Here is a 20812-nt window from a genome sequence, read left to right as displayed (position 1 = left end):
GTGAGAGGACACTATCCGTCTTTCACCATTTTGTGACGATAGTCTCCGTCTTCAATAAGAATTTGTGACATTAGTAACATACCCAGTGTTAGGGCCCAGAGGTTGCAATGATGACTTTTATCCATCATTTGTTCTTTAATAATCACTTTGTTTGCATTTCAATTATTGACTTTATGATCAATAGGTTGATTAAGCAACAGTGATGATATCCAAAATATCAGTCAGTCTTGTTACTCTCGGCCTCCGTAAACCGTCCACTCTACAAAATTGGAAGAATTCTAGCACATCGGACATACGCCGTGGTTTATTAGCTCGTCCATCCATTCGGGCCGATTGGCCGAGGATGTTCGTGACAGGTCTGAAGAGCACAATGTTGTTGATGTCTCATATTTTTTGGTTAGTTCCGAGGATGTCTCGTATTTGTTGCGAGTAGCCCCAATTAATTAATCAACTACGAATCTACGACCATCAAATATTTACAGAGTACTTATTAAATACTTAAATTTCACTAATTATTTCCTGAGATTCACATTCTTAGCAACAAAATAAAGCTTTGTTATTCACCTTCCAGTCACAAATCCATTAGAATACAATTTGACCCGCCTTAAGGTTTAAGACGGATACCCATGTCTTATGCAAGACTTACCGAGTAGCACAAAGGAAGTTAGGAAGGAAATTCTAGTAAAACAAACTTATAAATTGAACAGAATTCACATACACATACACATGGTAATTATAAGGTAATTCCAATGTGGACCACCTGTCTATTTTCCTAACCTTTTTGTCATACATTTACACAGAAAGGAAAATAAACCAATATCTTTACCAACATATAGAAACAGGTACACATGCTGTACATTTTGAGAATATGCTACCAGAATATATCATCCACTCCTGGCGGGGCCGAATACCGATTTTCGTCAACTTCTTCCTCCATCTCTAACTCAAGTTCACCAGACTGAAACTCAGGTGACTCCACTGCTGCTAGATTCTTCAGATCAACAACTGTCAGCTCATCAAGATGCCGGACAACCAGGTCTGCTGCCCCCAGCTCATATACAGGATGCTTACTAGCCACAGCCACACACTTCATTCGAGCATCATGTGCAGCTTCCACGGTTTGGTTTGAGTTTCCAAACACGATGCATCTCTCAGGAATAAAACTTAGAAGTTGAGATGCATATACAAACATTTCAGGATCGGGTTTACCCCTGTAAACATCCTCGGCAGCCACAATCACGCTAAAAACTCCTTCAATCCCAATTGTTCCAATCGCGGCCTCCAATATTTTCCTTGGCCGGGTGGAAACCAATGCCATAGGGATTTCATACGATATAAGAACATCCACAAATTCCCGAGACCCGGATCTCAACCGGTAGATTCCACCTTGAAGTCTTTGATATATCTCCTCTTTTCTAGTAGCCAATCTTCTTATCTCACCCTGATCTCTAGACCAACAAAGAACTTCCGAGATTGCCTGCTCATTTTTCATCCCCTCTACCCTTTTCAAGACAAAAGCAGGAGGCGGTGATTTCCCTTCCTCTTCCGAAAGAGCTAACCATGCTTGCTTCTCAAGATCAGGATTATCCTCAATTATCACCCCTTCCCACTCAAATATAGCACCTAGCCACCCACAACCCAACCTTTCTTGTCTAAGCAACGGGTTATGCAAAGATGGGCTATCAGCCTTGTTATCAGGAGGCCACACCCCCGGTTTCCTGTCACTATCGGTCTCAATGTAGTAATTCCAAGCTCGGGGTATTCGCTCTTTTTCTTTATACGAATAAGCAGCCTCCTTTGTTAACTCCCTTGCAAGTGCTTTAATTGATCCCATTGACACACAATCCCTCTCAATTCTCTTCCTTGTTATGCTACTTTCCATTTTAATCCCCCTACCTATAAACCCCGTCACCGGAAACCGGCAAAACCCACCAAAACTCTTCCCTTTACCAACATCCCTCAAACCCCGGCCACCATATGGCGGCCTATGAGCTATAAGAGATGTAGTTGCAACAGTTTCAGCCATTTTAACCAATTCCAAATTCACTACTTGGTAAACTAGTAAACCCCAATTATTAAGATCAATCTAATTCCCAAATTTTAAGCAAAACCCTAACTTTTACTAGCTTCAAAATTTATTGCATTTCCAATAAATTAAGACCCTAATCAAAGAAATTACCAAAGACCCAGAAAACCCTTTAACCAGATTAATCAATCTAAATCACTTTGAATCAAATTAGGGTCAGCTCAATTTCTTGAATTCAATAAGCAAAACCCACAATAATTACACCAACCACATACATATAATATAATTATTATTTATCCAAAACCTATATAATAATAACGGTTTTTCTACCGTATGCCCTTAAAAAATCCGTAATAATAATTATAGAAGCAAAGTTTATCCAAAATATGATTAATAAAAATATTTACAAATAGATAAAGAGTAAGAAAGAGAGAGAGAACCTGAGAAAAAGGAGCCCCCTTTTTGGTGCCAATTAAAGAGGAAGATTATAGAGTTTTTGAGAAAGAGGAAGACAGATAATTTGGGAAGTATATAAAGGAGGTGTATTTTTTTTAATTTAATTTATTCAATTAATTATTGGATTACGGGAAGTTGTGGATTTTTTGGAAAATAGTTGCATTAATATTATTTTTTGTGGTTTATAATATACGGAGTACTCCGTAGTTGGATTTATTAATCACGTCATTGATTTTTAGGCGGTTGGACCGGCAATTATAGGCCGGTTATTTATGAACGTGTCTTTGTTCAGAACTTGAGATAGAAATCATCGGTAGGTGTCCGAATTTGAAAGAGTAATTTTCCAACTTTTGTTCAAGTTTCCTTTAAACCATCCCTATTTCGTCGGCTGAGTTCAAATCTTAGCTCCCTCACTTGTAATAGTTACTCCTTCCATTCTGGTTAATTGTTATCCTTTGTTTTTGGTACAAAAACCAAGAAAAAAAGAGGGGTTAATTACTAAATAACAATTAGAATAAAATGGGTGTGAATGATCAAATTGCTCATTAAATTCATTTTTAAAATAAAATACAAAGGATAACAATTCATTAAAACACTCTAAATAGGAATAAGACAATTAAAACCGGGATAGAGGGAGTACATTTTACGATGAGATGGGTGCAATTAGCCAATTATCATATTGTACAAAATGAAAAAGTTGTGTTCGAGACTTTGAGCCTAATTGATATATTAGAGAAAAAAATACATAAAAACAAAAAAAAATTGAGATACAACTAATATTAAAAACAAAACATACCTAAAAACAATAAAGAAATAGTCTAGCATTAATCATTAACTTATTGAAAAATACGTTTTCCACAAGTTTGTATAGAATCATATGTTTCTAGAAATCTAGAAGACTAGAAGATGGTTTTGCTTGTAACAGTTGATGACTAATTTGCTTTTCCCTCAAGTTACATAATATCCTTTGATGCCTTTACCAACTTTCATTCTTTATGTGCATCAATCAAATATCCACAATTGACAAACGAGCGTGTCTTATTTGCCGAGTCATTGAATTTGTTAGATTAGATTGGTTCGAGCTTGAGCTCGAGCTCGATCTAAACTTCAGAACTCGAGCTTGAGCAGAGCATGACAAACTTTTAGCTATTGTGATTTTAGTAAGCTCTGTTTTATTACTCAATTAAGCTTGTTTCACTTTTTAACTTTCAGTCAAGAAATTATCTCAACCAAAAAGTTAAGCTAATGATTGAGGTATGAAGTGTGGATACAAATGTCGATATCTCTTCCCCTTATTTGATGCTTAATAATTGACTTTAGAAATAGGGGACGGTGAGATTTAAATCGTGACTTTTTAGTTACATGGACCATGTCAAGAAACCATCAACTAAAAGTTTAAATTAATAGTTAGAGTTTCAAGGTCAATGTCAATTAGAGCTGATCAAATTGTCCAAGCCCATTGGCCCTACCCGACCCGGCCCGCTTTTTAGAAGGGCTTGGGCATTTTGTTTTGGCCCAAAAAAGCCCGTGGTCTGGCCCAAAAAGGCCTAACATATTTTTGGGCCGGGTTTGGGTCAAGCACTCGGCCCAAATTTTGGCCCGGCCCGGCCCATATTTATTCATAAATGAATATTTTATTTTATAAAACCTATTTTTAAAAACTCAAGTATATTTTTTAAGATTTATAAAACAATGTGTATATAACATAAATCATATCACGAATGCATGATTAAGCATTCTAAAGTGGGGGTGTTTGTCTTTATTTTATTTTGGAGAGCAATTCATAAGCATTTCATCATATTTTGTACAATTTTATAAACTACGTATGTTTTAAAGTAGTAATTGAAGGTATTATGGTAATTATTTTCTAATGTAAGTCGTAAATTTTAAGGCCCGAAAAACCCATTTAGGCCCAAAAGCCCAAATTAGCCCATAAGGGCCGGGTTTGGGCTTGTCAAATAAGCCCACGCATCTGGCCCGGTCCAGCCCGACCCACACAAATGGGCCGTTTTGGATAGAAAGGCCCGGCCCATGATCACCTCTAATTAGGGATGTCAATGGATCGGGTTCGGGTCGGGTGAAGCCTCATCCGTCATCCATCCGTCCTTTTAAAATCTCATCCAACCCGTCCGTCATCCGTGAAACATATGATCCGTCATCCATCCATCCATCATCCATGGATGAAACGGGTGGATCGGGTGATAAACGGGTGTTGTGTATTTATATATTTCAAGTTAAAAAAAAATGATGATTTTTTTTTCTTTATAAAAATAAAGTTAGATAATTATATAGTTTAACTTTCTAGTGGGTAAGTTCACAAAATATCTATATTGAGAGTAGACAAATATGAAAATTTAAATATTTTATATCTTAATAATGTGTTATATGTAAAAAAAAATTAAATAAAAAGTAATAAAATCGGGTGATGGATGGATGTCGGGTGGATGGCGGGTGGAATTTCTTCATCCAACCCATCCGTCATCCATCATCCGTTTCATCCGTCATCCATCCATCATCCATTTAAGTCGGGTTTTCATCCATCTTTTAGGATCGGGTGGACCGGGTTTTGATGGATGCGGGTGAAATTGACATCCCTACCTCTAATGTCAATAGAGTAAGGTAAAGTAGAACAATAATTTATTGTTTTGTTTTCATCCATTTGCACGTGTCTTCTTTCAACAAACATAAAAATAAAAAACAATTTTGATCTTTTATTCAAACGAAACAATAAATTATTGATCTATTTTACGTCACTCTATTTGACATAAAGTAGATCAATAGCTCAAGATCACTATATCTTCTATTGACATAAAGGTCGATGTCAATAGAGTGAATGTAAATAGATCAATAACTATTGTCTGATACACTCTAAGATAAAAATAAAAAACAATTCATTAGGACTGAGTAGAGAACTAGAGATGTAGGATAAAATAGAAACCATATTGACTTAAAACTTTCAGAAAAATTACAGTAAATTTTAATTAAGGTCGTCTTCAATCAAAAGCTCTCATAAACCTTCTTTCATTTTTGTTTTATTTATATCGGTAAGTATGTCACTTTAATTTATGATGTAATCAATAATATGTGCAAGAAAATATCAAGCTGCAATTTGACATCGACAATTTACCAAAAAAACGTCAATATGTAATGAATTTCGTAATTTGCCCCTTCTAATCCAAACATTTCAATCAAACTATCGACAAACAATTTAATAAACAAATCGAAACTAAAAACTAATATCGTATAACAAACATTTGAAGAACCTTAGCTTTGATCCACGAATCGAAAAATATTAAACTAATCAACGGAAAACAAATCATTTTTTTTTCTAAACTCAAAACAATGTATTACTAAGTGAAACAACGTTAAATAATCGACGTAAAATGAATTAATTTTTAAAAAATCAAACGTCGAATTATTAATCAAGCCACTGTAACTAATCCATTAAAAATGAAATCAACGTCAAACGAATCGATATTATGTAACGGTCATAACTTAAGTTGTAGACATAATATTGAAATAATTCCAAGTGGAGGTAATAGTTTTTTCTCTTACGGTTCTAATGATAGGTCATACGCCCTAAACAGAACATAGATGAGGGAAATTGACCGTTTTACAAAAATGCAACGGTGTAGAAAACCTAGGTTGGACATAAATGGTCAACGTCCGGGCCTAGATTTGAACGTGAACACATCCAAACCTAGTAATCTGTCAACGGAGGTTAGTGAGAAATTAAGTGAATAATTATAAAAAGGTAATGTTGGAAATTCAATCTAACTAGTTTTAAACCCGTACAAAATTGTACGGGTATATATTTGGGCCGGTATTAATATTTTTGGATGTTTTTTTTTTTTTTTTTGCATTTCTATTGTACTTATCTAGTTGGTCTAAATCAGCGATCTACATAATTAATGTTTAAACTTATTACAAATACGTGTTCACATGCAATGGTTTAAGAGGAAATAACAAAAGATATTTTTGTAAAAAAAAATATATCGTACTATCTAGTTTTTAAAAATTATACATGTAATTTATTCGCATTATATGTAATTCAATCCCGTAATTAAATGTAATTCCTTCTCGTAATTATGTAATTTTATTATTATTATTATTATTTTAAATTATGTAATTCATTTATTTGTAATTAGTTTCATTTATTCCGATTTGTAATTCATTCCGCTTATATGCCATTAATTTCATTTATTCGGAATGTATAAAATTATTTCATGTATTATTTCATAGTATTTGTTCTAAGACGGAATTTGTCGCATGTTTGTATAAATTTAATTAAGAAAAATAAATACATTGCACACTAACGGGTCCCACCATAACATGTATTTTCAAAATAAAAAAAAGGTTGAATTAATGACGTGACACGCCCTGGATTGAGTATTGTATTCTGAATTAATAAAGATAAGATTGTCTTAGTATGGCCCAAAAAAAAAAAAAAAAAAAAAAAAAAAAAAAAAAAAACTTTATTTGTGTTCCATGTAGCGTCGAGTGTCGTCGACTAGGCAACCCGTTTAGGCATTTGCCGTGTAACTTACGAAGGCACATAACTTTGAAGTTGGTCCACGTGAAACAGGTTGATAATGTTATATATTCCACGTCAACGATTAGTGATCAAGTTCTTAGAGCAACTCCAATGGTTGAATTGAGGGACTTGTTTGCAATTGTTCTAAATTATCAAGCTACATGCTCACCATTGAAGTACGAAAATATGTTACCGCTTTCAAGCAGGTGTAGCTTTGTCAAGCTACGTGAAATTGACCATTAAAAAGAATAAAAAATTAATTAAAAATATTTAAAAAAATTATATTGCAATATTTATTTGTAATGTGGGACCTTGTAAGCTACATTTGTTGTAGTTTCACCATCGGAGAATCTTGTAGCCTTCAAAGCTTTGTTCTTAAAAAATGATGGAAAAAGCAAATTTTCTGAAGTCTTGTGGCTTGCCATTGGAGTTACTCTTAAGGAGCTCTTACTGTTCAACACAAATCAATTACACAAATTTGTTTTTTTTTTTTTTTTTTTGAAATTGAATCTGCCGTCAACAAACCATTTTCTAATTTATATTTTAGTGATTAGTTAAGTTTGACTGGAGGCATGAATATAGGCACGTAGCTCAAAACAAAATTTTGGGTAAAAAACCGGGGTATAATTTCGGATTTTTGCTAAAACGATATTTTTAAAATATATTCAATCGCATAAATCAATAATTTTGACAATTTTTTTGGACTCACTATCCGGCTATTATGTAACTCCCCCATCTTGAAGGCATAATTATATTCACACTAAATTCAATTAGTCTCACTAAAGACGAATATATCCGTCTAATAAAAAAACGGGTTAAATATGCTTAAAGTGATAACATTTTTAGACCCACCAGTTGCTTATTACAGGCTTAAAATGGATAGATATTTAACCCGTCTATAAATATAGACGAATATCTCCCGTCTATAATGAGAATTTGCGAATTAAATTAGTCCCCTGCAATGATCATTGTGTTTGATGACTTTAGTTGCCTTGTTCTTAATATTGATTGCAATGTACTTTCATTGTTATTTATTTCTCTAACTTATTATAATTGTCGATATAAGTACTACCATTGGTTATTCAATATTAGTAACACGGCTGATTATTCGAGAATGTCGCTTGTGTCCAACTTTAAACATTGTTGAATACGGAGTACTTTGTCCCTAAGAATATACCAACATATTAAAATACAATACTCCATCTCAATTGTTTATTTACCGTAAATTGTTTGTGAGAAATATTTCTAAAAAACGTAAACAAAGATTTGAACAGAGAAAGTAAATCATATGAAAAATCTAAAACATGAGATAATGCCGAGAAAAAATAATGAAAAAGTGCTCTCAGAAAAGGGCCAGTTTTCCACAAAAGAACAAAAATCCATCAAACAACAACGATCTCAATTTTAACAAAAAGAAAAGAGAAACACAACAGCAATTAATTCAATTGCTTAGAAACAAACTTCATCTTTACTCTACAAATCAGCTGTTAAAGCTCATTTATAGGGTTCGGATTCACTAGTTTGATGCTAAACAACTGAATTCAATTGGTTTAAATTACTCCTTTCTTTAGGTTAAAATCAAGATTACGCCGTCGCCGACGATGATTTTTACTCTATTTCAGTGTGGTTAAAGCAAAATAAATCATCATTGAGCAACTTTGCGATTAACAATCAACCGCCGGAAAATAACAGAACATAAAATATTTGTAAAATTGTTGAAAAAATAAACAAAAAAATTAAATTAAAGAGACGGGTGATTAATAAGAGTGGTATTAAGTTTAAGCAATTGAATTATAAATTGCATAAGAAAAGAATGAAGAAATTGAAAAACGATTGAAAAAGAGTGAAACCCTAATTGAGGGAAAGAATAGAGAGGAGAGATTTGGGTGGTATTGAAGGGTTAATGAGGTATTTATAGTTTGGAAACCCTAATTTTGTTAGGGATATCACACGGCGTCCGGCCGTGGGTTTCGGTAACGGACTCAACTTTTAATCCAACCTCTTTTAAGTGTGTTGTTGACCCAAATTGTTAGGGCGAAAAACGATTTTTCTAACGTCACGCAACAGAAAGATATTTAGGAAAAAAATTAGATCATATTATGAGACATTCCATAGTAATCATTTTTAGGGAAAAAAACAAATATTGCCCTATATGATTTCTTATCGTTTCGGAAAAAATAAAAAGACCTTCAAAGACTTTTGGTATCACTAAATTTGTTAGACTAACTTATACAAACGCCGCTTACCAATTTACCATCTTTGTTATGAATGATCGATCCTACATAAAGACATTTACGTTTTTTTTTTTTTCAAAACGAGCCACGCCGGCATTTTATCTAGGAAGAAGGTAATTCAAACCTCAAGTATATTTTAGTTTTAATGTAACACCTAATTTCTTTAACTCCTTTATTTTTGAACATTAAAATACAATTATCTCAGTATCACACCAAATTCACAAATTCTCATTATAGACGGGCCAAATATCCACTCACTTTAAGCATAACACAAGCAACAAGTTGCATGGTGGAGCCAAAAATGTCTCTACTTTAAGCATATTTAACCCGTCTTTCACTTTAAACGGATATATCCGTCTATAATAAGACTAATTGCACGAAATTATAATAGCCTAAAATGAAGAACAAATTTACGACGAGGAAGTCAACTCGACTAATTTTGAGTATTAATAAATGGCATCTAGAAAAACCTGAAAATGTTTTATAACCCCATATTGACGGACATGTACAAATACTCCATATTTTAACAGTCCAGATCCTCTGTCCCATTATCGTGACATAAGATGGGACACGAAAATGGGACAGAGTATCCGGACTGATTTTAACACGAAAATCACCCATTAACACACAACTACTTTAACCCAAGTCGAACTTGAACTCATCCAACCCATATGGCAATCCTACATTAAGCTTTAATTCATTCAACCTTCGTTATTTTAGGGGAATGACTGACGATTACACTAATCCAATCAAATGTCCTTATAATGCATCCCCCTGTAATATACTTTCTTCGAGCTACGGAGTACATATATGAGGCAATTGAGTACAGAATCTCATACAATTAGATCGCATTTTTGAAAATCCATCTTAATATAGGGTATATTAATCGAACAACATTTTACAATGATCTTCAATAAAAATACAATTATAAACCAATGAAGGCTTGACTAACACAAATGAGTAATGACTAAATGTCAGCTATCTTAAGTGGTGAAATCGTGTTCATAACTTATCAATTATCATCAAAACTCGAACTTGGCCTGGTTCCCTTGATATAATGTTCAACTTGAATAGGCACTTCCACCTGGACATTCAAATGTGATATCTCAACAAATATATTTATAGCTTCCTAATCTCGATATGACCACAATTCATCGTCATATCTCAACAAAATGCCCAAAAGAATCCATTACTACCCAGAAGATAACTTGGTAAAGAAGACTAGCACATTAACTTTAATCTTAAATTTCCATTAACCTAGTCGATTTTGGTTTATGATGTAAGTGGAAAATTTTCAGCACTCTGCGAACCAACGGTATGAAACGACTGCTAAGTTGAATAGTTTCATGGGAAAGATTTACAACTTGCCTGATAATCTAAGGGTAGAGCCAAAGTGAGTGATGATTCAGGTTTCCTTCATCTAGTGACCCTGTAGGACTGAGAAAGTCGGAAACAAACACGTCAGAATAATTCTTATATTAACACGACAATGATGATGATGATAATATAAACATTAAAATAACTCAAACCTTGACCCTCTCTAGAAGGTCTCTGGGGGCACCGCTGCTAAAGTGGTCTCGAACAGGCTGACAGTAAAGAAAGAAAAGAAGCATAAGATTTGCTATTTTATAGTAACCTGAAATCAAACACGTGTATTTTTGCGTTAAGTGTGTAAAAGAGTATTATTGACAAATCACCTGCAAAATTATATTCAGCGCTTTTGATAAGGCGGGTTTCACATCATCAGGCCTTAGAGCTTCTGCCTCATAGTCGACCACGAAGTCTTCATAGGTTTGATAAGTCCTGAAACCAAGGTAAAAGTAGCATAACATGAGCAACGCGAGGTACAAAAGACGCCGCAAAAGTTGTAAATATGAGGTTCTTTGATAGAGAATAGAGAGGACTTACTTAGCTCTACCATCTTCAGCGCTACTGACAACAGTAAATTCTTTCAACTTTGGGAATACAATGTACTTCAAGTACTCCAGACACGGGTTCCCATCAACTACCTTTGGAGGGCAATACGCCATCTCAATTTTATGATTCACTACATCCTACAAAGAAGAGAACAAACTTAAGTACACCACCACAAATTGAGTCTGCTTAATGAAAATTTACGGCATAAAATACTCACAACAGCCTACCATTCTCAGCAATAGCACAATATTTTAGGGAAAACAATTGAAAATGAGTGTAAAGTACAAGTGAGCCAATAACAGAAAAGTGAACTAAAATAAGGATTCAAAAATGTAAGCCGGCCAATTTACTGTTTAAAATCCTGACAATAAGGTCATTTCAAGACTAGATAGTGGATGCGCAAAGAAAATGGAAAGCATTGGTGCATCATGCGGAGTATACATATATACAATACTATCATACCGCCTCATCCTCCATAAAAATTGCAGATGATGCATCAGATTTTGACATCTTTGCTTGCCCCTGTTGCAAGCCTGGAAGCATGTCTGCCAAACAAGTGAACACAAGCTGTAACTCACAAGTCTACACGACCGAAAGCAATAAAGCTAACGTGCTACTACAAAATATATAATAATTAGAGATAAAGGACGCATACGGTGTGACAATATAATGGGCTTATTCTTTCTTTTGATGTCATCACAATACTCCCTAGCTAAAACGTTAACCTTTCGTTGGTCCATACCAAGTTGGCAAATATCCGCCTGTTCATACAAGTACTCCAGCGTTAGGCAAATTAGCTTATGGAAATGACAAGAAGCTACTTTCAACTGCAGCAAAATTCAATGCTTACACAAGACAGAAAAGCACAGTATCAATGTGGAATCCAGTACTCAATAGAAATAAGAGACACTTTAAGCGCCATGTACAGCCAGGAGAACGTAAAAAGAATAATTTTGCAGAACTTCAGCTAAAGTAAACATAATACACACAACACAAACTGATTGAATTCTGACACAATCATCACAGAGGTCCGAAGGCTGATTTTAAAGGCTATAATAGAAGCTCAAGAAATGGCTTAATGAGCACGGCGTCTAAATTGACTTAAAATTACAGTGAAGAATTCAAAAGCGTGTTTACTGGAAATGGTGATAAAAATTGATCCAAAATAAACATAATAGTGGAGTTAAAAGTCATTTTCAATGTACCTAGTGATTGGGTGCGACGGGAAAGTGTTATGGATATCAAATCATTTTAACATTGTCGCTAAGATGATCTAAGAAGGTGAAATATGAAGAGGCTATGAAACACCGAAAAACGGCTTCGTGGGGCAAGGTGTCAAAATAGAAAGAAATTGTTAGGAATCGTCCTTGCAGTGCATATTGCATGTGATGATAACAATTGTTGCAATAACAAATATACATCAGGGTGCACTGTGTCAAAACAATTGTTGATACTGTACATGGAGCTATAACACTGTTGCAATAACAATTGTACATGGAGCTATCTTTGCAAGACAACTAGACCAAGAACCTATTTACCACAAAGTAGGCTTACGGTGACTATAAGTTGGTACTGACAACTCTAATTCATTCTGACATAGTTACATAGGGTGGTCGGAAAAAGATGAACTAAAAGGCTGTAATTCACGCCTGGGAGGCTGGGTGGGACAGTTTTCCACATTACTGGCGAAATCGATTGAGAATTATCGGGTAGGGTTTCAACTTTCAAGAGCAAGTGATGAAGTGATAGACCACATTTGGGCCCAATATACATGCCAAATAAGTAATGAGAGAAGCCTAGAAGACAATGTTTTGTATAATCAACACGATTGTCAAAAAACTCAGCCGCACTTGCTAGTAAGTTCTTCAGCATGTATCTGGGGTTATTTTCATTGTTTCTCTTCATTTGATTTCGTTTTGTTTTTACTTCACTATTGCTTCGTCAAATATAAAGCCAATGTGCACCAAATTCTATAAAAGAAAGTTCCTACCATTTCAGTTTGGTTAAGTGTGAGATGAACATCACAGATATTAGAAACCAATGAGACAATGACCTAAACAGCATAACATACAACACCTTTAGGAAAAATATATCTGCACACTGCATGCATGGGTACAGGATCTGTGCTCCAGATAATTCGTCCTGCTCAGTTCGACCCATAATTTGACAACACCTGGAAAAATTGAAATTGCAAACCTTTAGTCAGTGGGCACATGGACGGAACATATACAAAATCTCAAACGAGATGCTTTAACACAGTGCTCTTTATGAGACCGCTGAATTTACTTAATAATTGACCATAAATATGTTTAATTCAATCCTTGTCAATTGTACGCCTCACAATGTTTATACAGTCTCAAAAGAGACTAAAGTTACAGGATAAGGGTAGACCACACTAACCTTGTTAGCCTTGGCAATTTGTTTTTTCGAGCAATATCCATCACAATAGGCCAGTACTCACGAGAACGTGAGTTGATTTCTTCAGAGGACCATAACAACTCCACTTTGCCCCTACTGAGATCCATGCCAGAAGCTTTCCATATTTCAATAAAGTAATTCCCAACAACTTCTATTTTCTCTAAATCACCTCCCATTTTGTTATTTAAGAAGGCAAACCAATCTGCAATCCACACTCTTACTTTACAACCAGCAGATGTTAGTCTGTTAACATTTATTGTCTTCATTACCCCCTGCAAGCACAACATTATTGCATTACAAAACTCGACAAATTAAAACGTCAAAAAGACATACTGGTGCAACAAACTAAGAAAACAATATCAAGCAAGTTTCGTTAACCATGCAGAAAATGTGATTATGTAACTAACAAATAACAATCTCTAAGGTAGCGCCACAAACTGATAATCAAGCAGAAACAGAAGCAAGAAACCCATTGCACTCAAAACAGTTTCCAAACATTGAAAGTAGTGTGAGTACTATCCAAGACAAGTGTCAGATGACGTGTAAGTATTTGAACACTCTATATATAAAGTAATTGCTTTCCATTTAAACCAGTTCTTCTAGAAACTATAAGACCTCTTGAAAGATAGGAGGAACCAAATTTACCTGAGCAATATGCATACGACCAGATGGTTCAAACCCATCATAGCAGATTGGTTCATCTTTGTGGGCAAGAAGATTCCTAAGCTCATCTTCCTGAATGCACTCTTCCCCAACAGTCCTTATTATCTGAAACCTCTCCTCCAGTGCCACCCTAACGATTTAGTACACACATAAATACACTTAAACTCTATATAGATACCAAAACTTCATACAAGTAGATGGGAGAACGAAGAATTACTCAGAGCTCGACTGAGGAGTGTCGTTGACAGCAAGAGGTTTTTTGTTATCAGCTGGGGTCTGCTGCTCCTTTGTTTTCTTTTTGTCCACTTTTGTTGAAGTAGTTCGTGAAAATGTCTGAGAGAAGGCCATAACAGCTGTTAAAATAGTTACAAGGAAAAACTACTTATATAATTTATCTCCTCAGGGCTAATGAGGGTTCACCAGTGGTTATTGGGTATCATTACACTAGTTCTCTCTTTCAATAAAAATACACTCATTATTTGTCCAGAAAGCCATTTGGTGAGCCTCTGACATGGATGTTAGTTTCCCTTATTCAGAGAATATACACACATTGACCTTATATGTTCTGGTAACAAAAAGCCACTATCAAGATTCACGAGAGAGGATGGGTGTATTATACTAACCTTCACCTTCTTTAGCAATTCTTTGGCATTGCTATCACTAGCAAAGTGATCTCGTACAGGCTGAAGGTAAGAAAAAAAGGATCAAACACAAATAAAACATGATATTGTACATTTAGCATAAAACAGGACAGTGAAGGGGTATGCAAAACATACTTGTAGAATCTTATTCAGTGCCTTCGATAGAGCGGGTTTCACATCACCAGGATGAAGCGCCTCTCCTTCATAGTCAACTACCAATTCTTCGTAATTGTTGTAAGTTCTGAAAGTCCCGACAATTAAGCAACATAAAGAAACATTAAAATTTTGGAGGAGGGTTGCTAATATTACATTTCTGACATGACTAGGACTTACTTAGCTCCACCAAATTCAGCTTTGCGTTCAACAGAGAACTCCTTGAACCATGGGAACACAATGTATTTCAGGTATTCCAGACAAGGATTTCCTTCAACTACCTTTGGAGGGCAATAAGCCTTTTTAATTTTCACATTAACTTCAGCCTGTGAAAAAAAAAGCCACAACACAGTTTAATGTACAAGTATATGATTTATCTCTGTCGAGCAAACAATACAGCCAGTGTATTTTAGAAGATAGTTGTACAGTGACAGTAATGCTGACAGCTATTATCACCAAACCTGATCGTCGTCCATGAATATTGCAGATGATGCTTCAGAATTTGACATCTTTCCTTGCCCTTGTTGCAAGCCTGGAAGCATGTCTGTAGTTTAACAACAAAGAAAAGCTACTTTGTCAGTCAACAAACCAGGAAAGAATAATGCTAAGAGCTTAAGACACTGCCGCAAATTATGTGAGCTTGAAAAAAAAAAGCGTACGGTGTGACAATATAATAGGCTTGTTCTTTCCTTCCGTGCCATCACAGTATTCTCGAGCGAGAATGTTGACTTCGCGCTGGTCCATACCCTGCTGGCAAATGTCCGCCTATTCACAAAAGGTACGGAGTACTTCAGTATTAGACATGAAAAAGTTATCTCAGCGAAAAGAAATCTTAGGAACGGAAATTATAATTCAACTTGAATGCCTGCAGGAATGTTGGTGCTTCAAAATGGAAGAGGGATTGAACGAGATTAGGTGGGCACGTCAAAATGGAACAGAGTAGTCAGATTACAAGACTTGAAATTACTCACTTTGTTTACTTAAAAAGTTAAGGTAATGGAAATAGAAAGAAAAAAATGCAGCAAGTATCAGATGACACGAACAAACAGATACGATTATAATAAAACGATTTAAAGTAGGAGGGAGAAAGGTGATACAACATCACAGTCTTTACAAATATTGTATCCGAATTTTATTTTATTTTTAAAAAAAAAATCCAAAATGGGTTTTAATTGAATCAAATATTCCCAATTTCTATGGCAAAGAAATATAAGGGAATTAAGCAAAATGACTCAAAGAAAATATCTGTGATTCTTATATTGTAACATAGCAGTCGCATAATGCAATTCCCGAAGCAATTTTCAACATTGGTCATCCTTTACACATGAGTATGGTACGTCCTGTGCGTACATCAAACTCTCCCTCACTCAACTAAGCATGGCTTTTTGAGGCTTTGTGCTACATTGTTGTCGTTGTACTCCAATTTGTGTTTTATCTACCACTACTATGATTGAAAGCTAACAAGAATCTGTTAATGGTTATCTCACAGATTTCCTCTTGTCTAGTGCATTTCAAGGGCATAATCTTACTCCCCTATCGTTTCCCTTCAATAGTTTTATTTATAAAAATTCCAACATAGAAAAGACTAGTCAAGCTAAACAGAAATTAGCTTTAGCAGAACAGCAATTATAAATCAATGACGAGATAACCTTTAGCCTTGAGGCTTAATAGCACAGGATACAATACCTTCAGGAAAAAGATATCAGCACACTGCATGCAAGGACACATAATTTGGGCTCCAGATATCTCATCTTGTTCAACTTGACAGCAACTGCGCTAGCAACATGTAGGATCATTATGTCATTCTATACACCAGAAAGGCAGAGGGGACCAAATTAAAGTGAAACTCACTTAGTCAGCCTTGGGAGCTTGTTCGTTCGAGCTATATCTAAAACCAAAGGCCAGTACTCATTCACATGCGAATAGATTTCCTCCGACGACCACAAAAACTCAACTTTGCCTAAGAAATCCATTCCTAAAGATTTCCATATTTCGATAAAATATTTCCCCACAATTTCAATTTTCTTTGGATCACCTCCCATTTTGTTATTTAGGAATGCCGGCAAATCTGCAATCATCATTTTCACTCTACAGCCCGCAGATGTTAGCTTGTTCACATTTATCATCTTCATAACTCCCTGAAAACATGCTACTGTAATGAATATACTGATGTGGTACAACTAGCCTGCTGTGACAGAGGTGTTACGGGGTATTATACCAATTAATTAAGAACTAGGAGCACGTTTAAATTTGGTATTAAAAAAACATTTAAATAGATGTCTATGATGACTGCATTTCTAATAATAGACATTTAATATGCCAAATTGCCAATTCTAATCCACATTCTACAAGTTATTCGAACACCAAGAAAGAGACGAGAAAATATCAAAACAATATATTTGACGCTTCCTATTTGAGATACACAATCATCTTCATTGTATACAACGAAATAAACCGGGAAAAAAATGATAAAAAAAATCCAAGCTAAATAATAAATGAAAGGTCAATCTTGACTCCAGAAGTAAATAAAATTTAGGTAGATTCAGAGTACACAAAAGTTATCATGACTGATCAAAACTAATTAAAAAACACCCACAGAAGATGATTGACGGAGAAGCTATTTTTTTTAGGTGTAACGGGACCACTAAAGAAATTCCGAATCCGCCGCCTCATAGGCTTCAAACCCAAGTCATCATTAGTGTCAATGTCCAGTGACAACCCAGCTAAGCTAGCTCAAATATGCAATGAAAAAGGCTATGTTAACCCTGATGCTTGTGAAATCAAGTGATTTACTCATTAATACTCAGGTACAACCAATTAATGTAACCACCCAAGTAACCCAATTCTGCAAAAAGGGGACCAAAACTAACCGTGACTCATTTTAACAAGATGATCAAGGTGCATAAATCTCGCCATAGTATGATCCAAGATAACAAAGAGATGAAATGACAGAGACTAAACACAAATGAATCCTAGGTTCAGTACCACATCACCTAAACAAGCTGCTATTTCGGGGAAAAAAAGAAAAAAAAAATGCGCCAAAAAATTGATTTCCCAATAACAGTTCAGTACAACCTCCTCACATCCAGCATCAAAATCAGTGGTGGAACCTGGATTTACAGTTAGGGAGCAGAAATTTTCAAAGGATGCAACCTACTAATGGAATAAGGTAAACGTGAAATATACAGAAAATTATAACTAAAGCGCTTTCGAACTTTTCTTTGTTTGGGTGGTGACTGCCCTTGCTTGCCCCTTAGTTCCACTACTGATCAAAATTTCATCTGGAGTGCATAAAATTAGTCCAATTTCACTTTCTACCCACAAAACTTTAAAAAAAATGGAGCAAATACTATACTTATCAATAAAGATCAAACTTTTTCAATCAATACATAACAACGAACAAAAACCTTAAAAAAAAAAAGAAGTTTAAAACTTTGCAAAATTTACCAGAGCAATATACATACTAAATTCCGACAATAGTTCAGTAGAAACTCCTCACATCAACCATCAGAAATTTATCAGGAAAGCATCATGCTAATCAAATTACACACTCTATCCGCAAAATTACACCCATGATAAATTCAAAAAATGGACCAAACAGTTCTACTTATCAATAAAGACTAAATTTTTTCAATCAATACATTAAACTAGTAAACCCCCATTGATCAAACTCATCCGAAATGCGTCAATCTAATCAAATTACACTATCTACCGAAAGAATTACTCAGATCGCAAGTTCAAAAAAATGGACCAAGAACTATAATGATCAATAACGACTAATTCTTTTCCATCAATACATTTAAAGTATTAAACTAACAGAACCCAGTAATCAAAATAGCATAAAGTTTACGACTTTGCGAAATTTACCAGAGCAATATGCATACGACCAGAAGGTTGAAAGGCATCAAAACAAATGGGTTCATCTTTATTAGCAAGAAGATCTTTGAGCTCATCTTCTCCAATACATTCTTCGCCAATGCTTCTAATGATCTTAAGTCTCTCCTCTAATGTCATCCTAATCAAAATCATTTTCAAAATTAATCAAAGAAAAATACATTAAGTAACATGAAAATAGAGGAGAGTAAAGCTAAAAGAGGTTTATATATATATATATATAAATATATACCCAGATTTGGGAGTTTCATCGATGGAGAGAGACTTGACTTCCTGAATTGGGATTAGCTGTTCTGCCATTGATGTTGTTGTTGAGCAGCGAGAGGAGATAATTGGGTTGTCCTTTTTTTTTGGCGATTGGACATGGGGTTAAGGGTTTATTAAGGGTGTATCAGCATCAATTAGGATCCTCTCCATTTTCTTTCTCTCCATTTCCTCTCACAAACCCATTTAATTATATTATCCTCTTCATACTCTATTAATCCTTTATTTCTATGCATAAATCCTGAACCGTTCGATCTCGATAGAATTCAATCTCGTCCGTTGATAGAAAATGGACTCTCCATTTCTTTTTAGGAAATGGAGAGGATTTTTACTCGTATCAGCATAGGGGTATGGGTTTGGAACAGTTCCTCCTATTGTTTTATTTTAAAGTTTTTTATTTCTGCTTAAGCATAAAGTTTTTGAGCACATTTACTAAAATATTACTCTAAAAAAATATAATATTGCTCAAAAACTATATTTATAAATGGTAATATGCTCATAAAAAATGTGTATATGCTCAAAAACTACAAGGTCTGAAGTATTACCTCAAATGCGTAATCTTTTTTCTCGGGTTTGGAATGATAAATCATTTCAGACTGGTATGAGTTTGGAACTTAGGTCATATTTTTTTTAACATTGTTGAGTTTAACTCTTCTCTTTATAAATAAATTAAGGTCTTATTTTTTTTAGTTTTTTTTAACTGAACTAAACTCAACTGAATGGAGCTGAACTAAACTGAACTAAGATGGAGCTGAATTCAACTGAAATAATAACAATAATAATAAAAATAAAAATAACAATAATAATTATAAAAAATTAATAATCATTATAAAAAAATAATAATGATAATTAATGTAATAACTAATAATAATTGTAATATAATAATAGTAATAGTCATAATATTAATGTACTACTACTACTACTAGACTTAGCTTTGTTATCGGCTTATCGCTAAGGGAGTAGGAGCCCAGATTGTATCTCGGTTGCCCACTAATTTCTTTAAAATTTTTGATTATTTTTAATAAAATAATAATAATAATAATAATAATAATAATAATAAAGCTCATTGCCCTTGCTGTCTCTCACCCTTGGTGCTGTCTAGGGGATTTCAATGTTACCCTTAGTGCTGAGGAGAGGCTTGGGAGTGAGCAGGTGCATTATGGGGACATGGGGGAGTTTAAGGATTGTTTAGATTTGTGTGGGCTTGCTGATCACCCTGCTACAGGTTGCTCCTATACTTGGTCTAACAGGCAAGGGGAGCAGTTGAGATGGGCTAAATTGGATAGGATTCTTGGCCATCACAGCTGGTTGTCAACTATAAGTTCTACTGCTAGTTTTCTGCCTGCTGGTATTTCTGACCATTCCCCAATGCTAGTTCAAGTGGACTTGGGCATTCAGAGGAGGAGGAGTACCTTCAGGTACCTAGAATGCTGGTCTCTTTCTCCTCACTTTACTCCTTGTCTTCTTAGATGCTGGTCTGGTCAGTTCTGGGGAAGTAAGATTAGTGTCCTGTTCCAAAAGCTTAAGGCACTGAAATTGGGTCTTAAATAGTTGCATAAGAAGGAGTATAGTGGAATTAGGGGTAGGATTAGGGATGCTAAGGAAGCTTTAT

The 20812-nt window shown here is 34.8% G+C and overlaps 2 protein-coding genes across 2 annotated transcripts; both read right to left on the bottom strand.

The window, feature by feature from the left end:
- Positions 1–670: 670 nt before the first annotated feature.
- Positions 671–2666, bottom strand: LOC141638409 (5-amino-6-(5-phospho-D-ribitylamino)uracil phosphatase, chloroplastic-like). Its single transcript, XM_074447817.1, has one exon. The coding sequence runs from the start codon at positions 2024–2026 to the stop codon at positions 872–874; it is 1155 nt and encodes a 384-aa protein (XP_074303918.1). The 5' UTR covers positions 2027–2666; the 3' UTR covers positions 671–871.
- A 7435-nt stretch (positions 2667–10101) lies between these two features.
- LOC141638371 (tyrosine--tRNA ligase 2, cytoplasmic-like) lies at positions 10102–19335 on the bottom strand. The gene is made up of 20 exons (XM_074447765.1): positions 19169–19335; positions 18910–19057; positions 16894–17180; positions 16729–16813; positions 15702–15807; positions 15504–15586; positions 15223–15368; positions 15025–15130; positions 14872–14931; positions 14466–14581; positions 14231–14378; positions 13568–13857; positions 13244–13340; positions 11823–11928; positions 11630–11712; positions 11159–11304; positions 10948–11053; positions 10780–10836; positions 10619–10687; positions 10102–10334 (listed from the first exon to the last, which is right to left on the bottom strand). The coding sequence occupies exons 1-19, from the start codon at positions 19234–19236 to the stop codon at positions 10667–10669; spliced, it is 2259 nt and encodes a 752-aa protein (XP_074303866.1). The 5' UTR covers positions 19237–19335; the 3' UTR covers positions 10102–10334; positions 10619–10666.
- Between the last annotated feature and the right edge of the window lie 1477 nt (positions 19336–20812).

Source organism: Silene latifolia, unplaced genomic scaffold, assembly GCF_048544455.1.
Source record: "Silene latifolia isolate original U9 population unplaced genomic scaffold, ASM4854445v1 scaffold_20.1, whole genome shotgun sequence".
In the NCBI taxonomy this organism is placed as follows: domain Eukaryota; kingdom Viridiplantae; phylum Streptophyta; class Magnoliopsida; order Caryophyllales; family Caryophyllaceae; genus Silene; species Silene latifolia.
The sequence above is the reverse complement of the archived record's forward strand: the minus strand, read 5'-3'. Positions and strand labels throughout refer to the sequence as shown.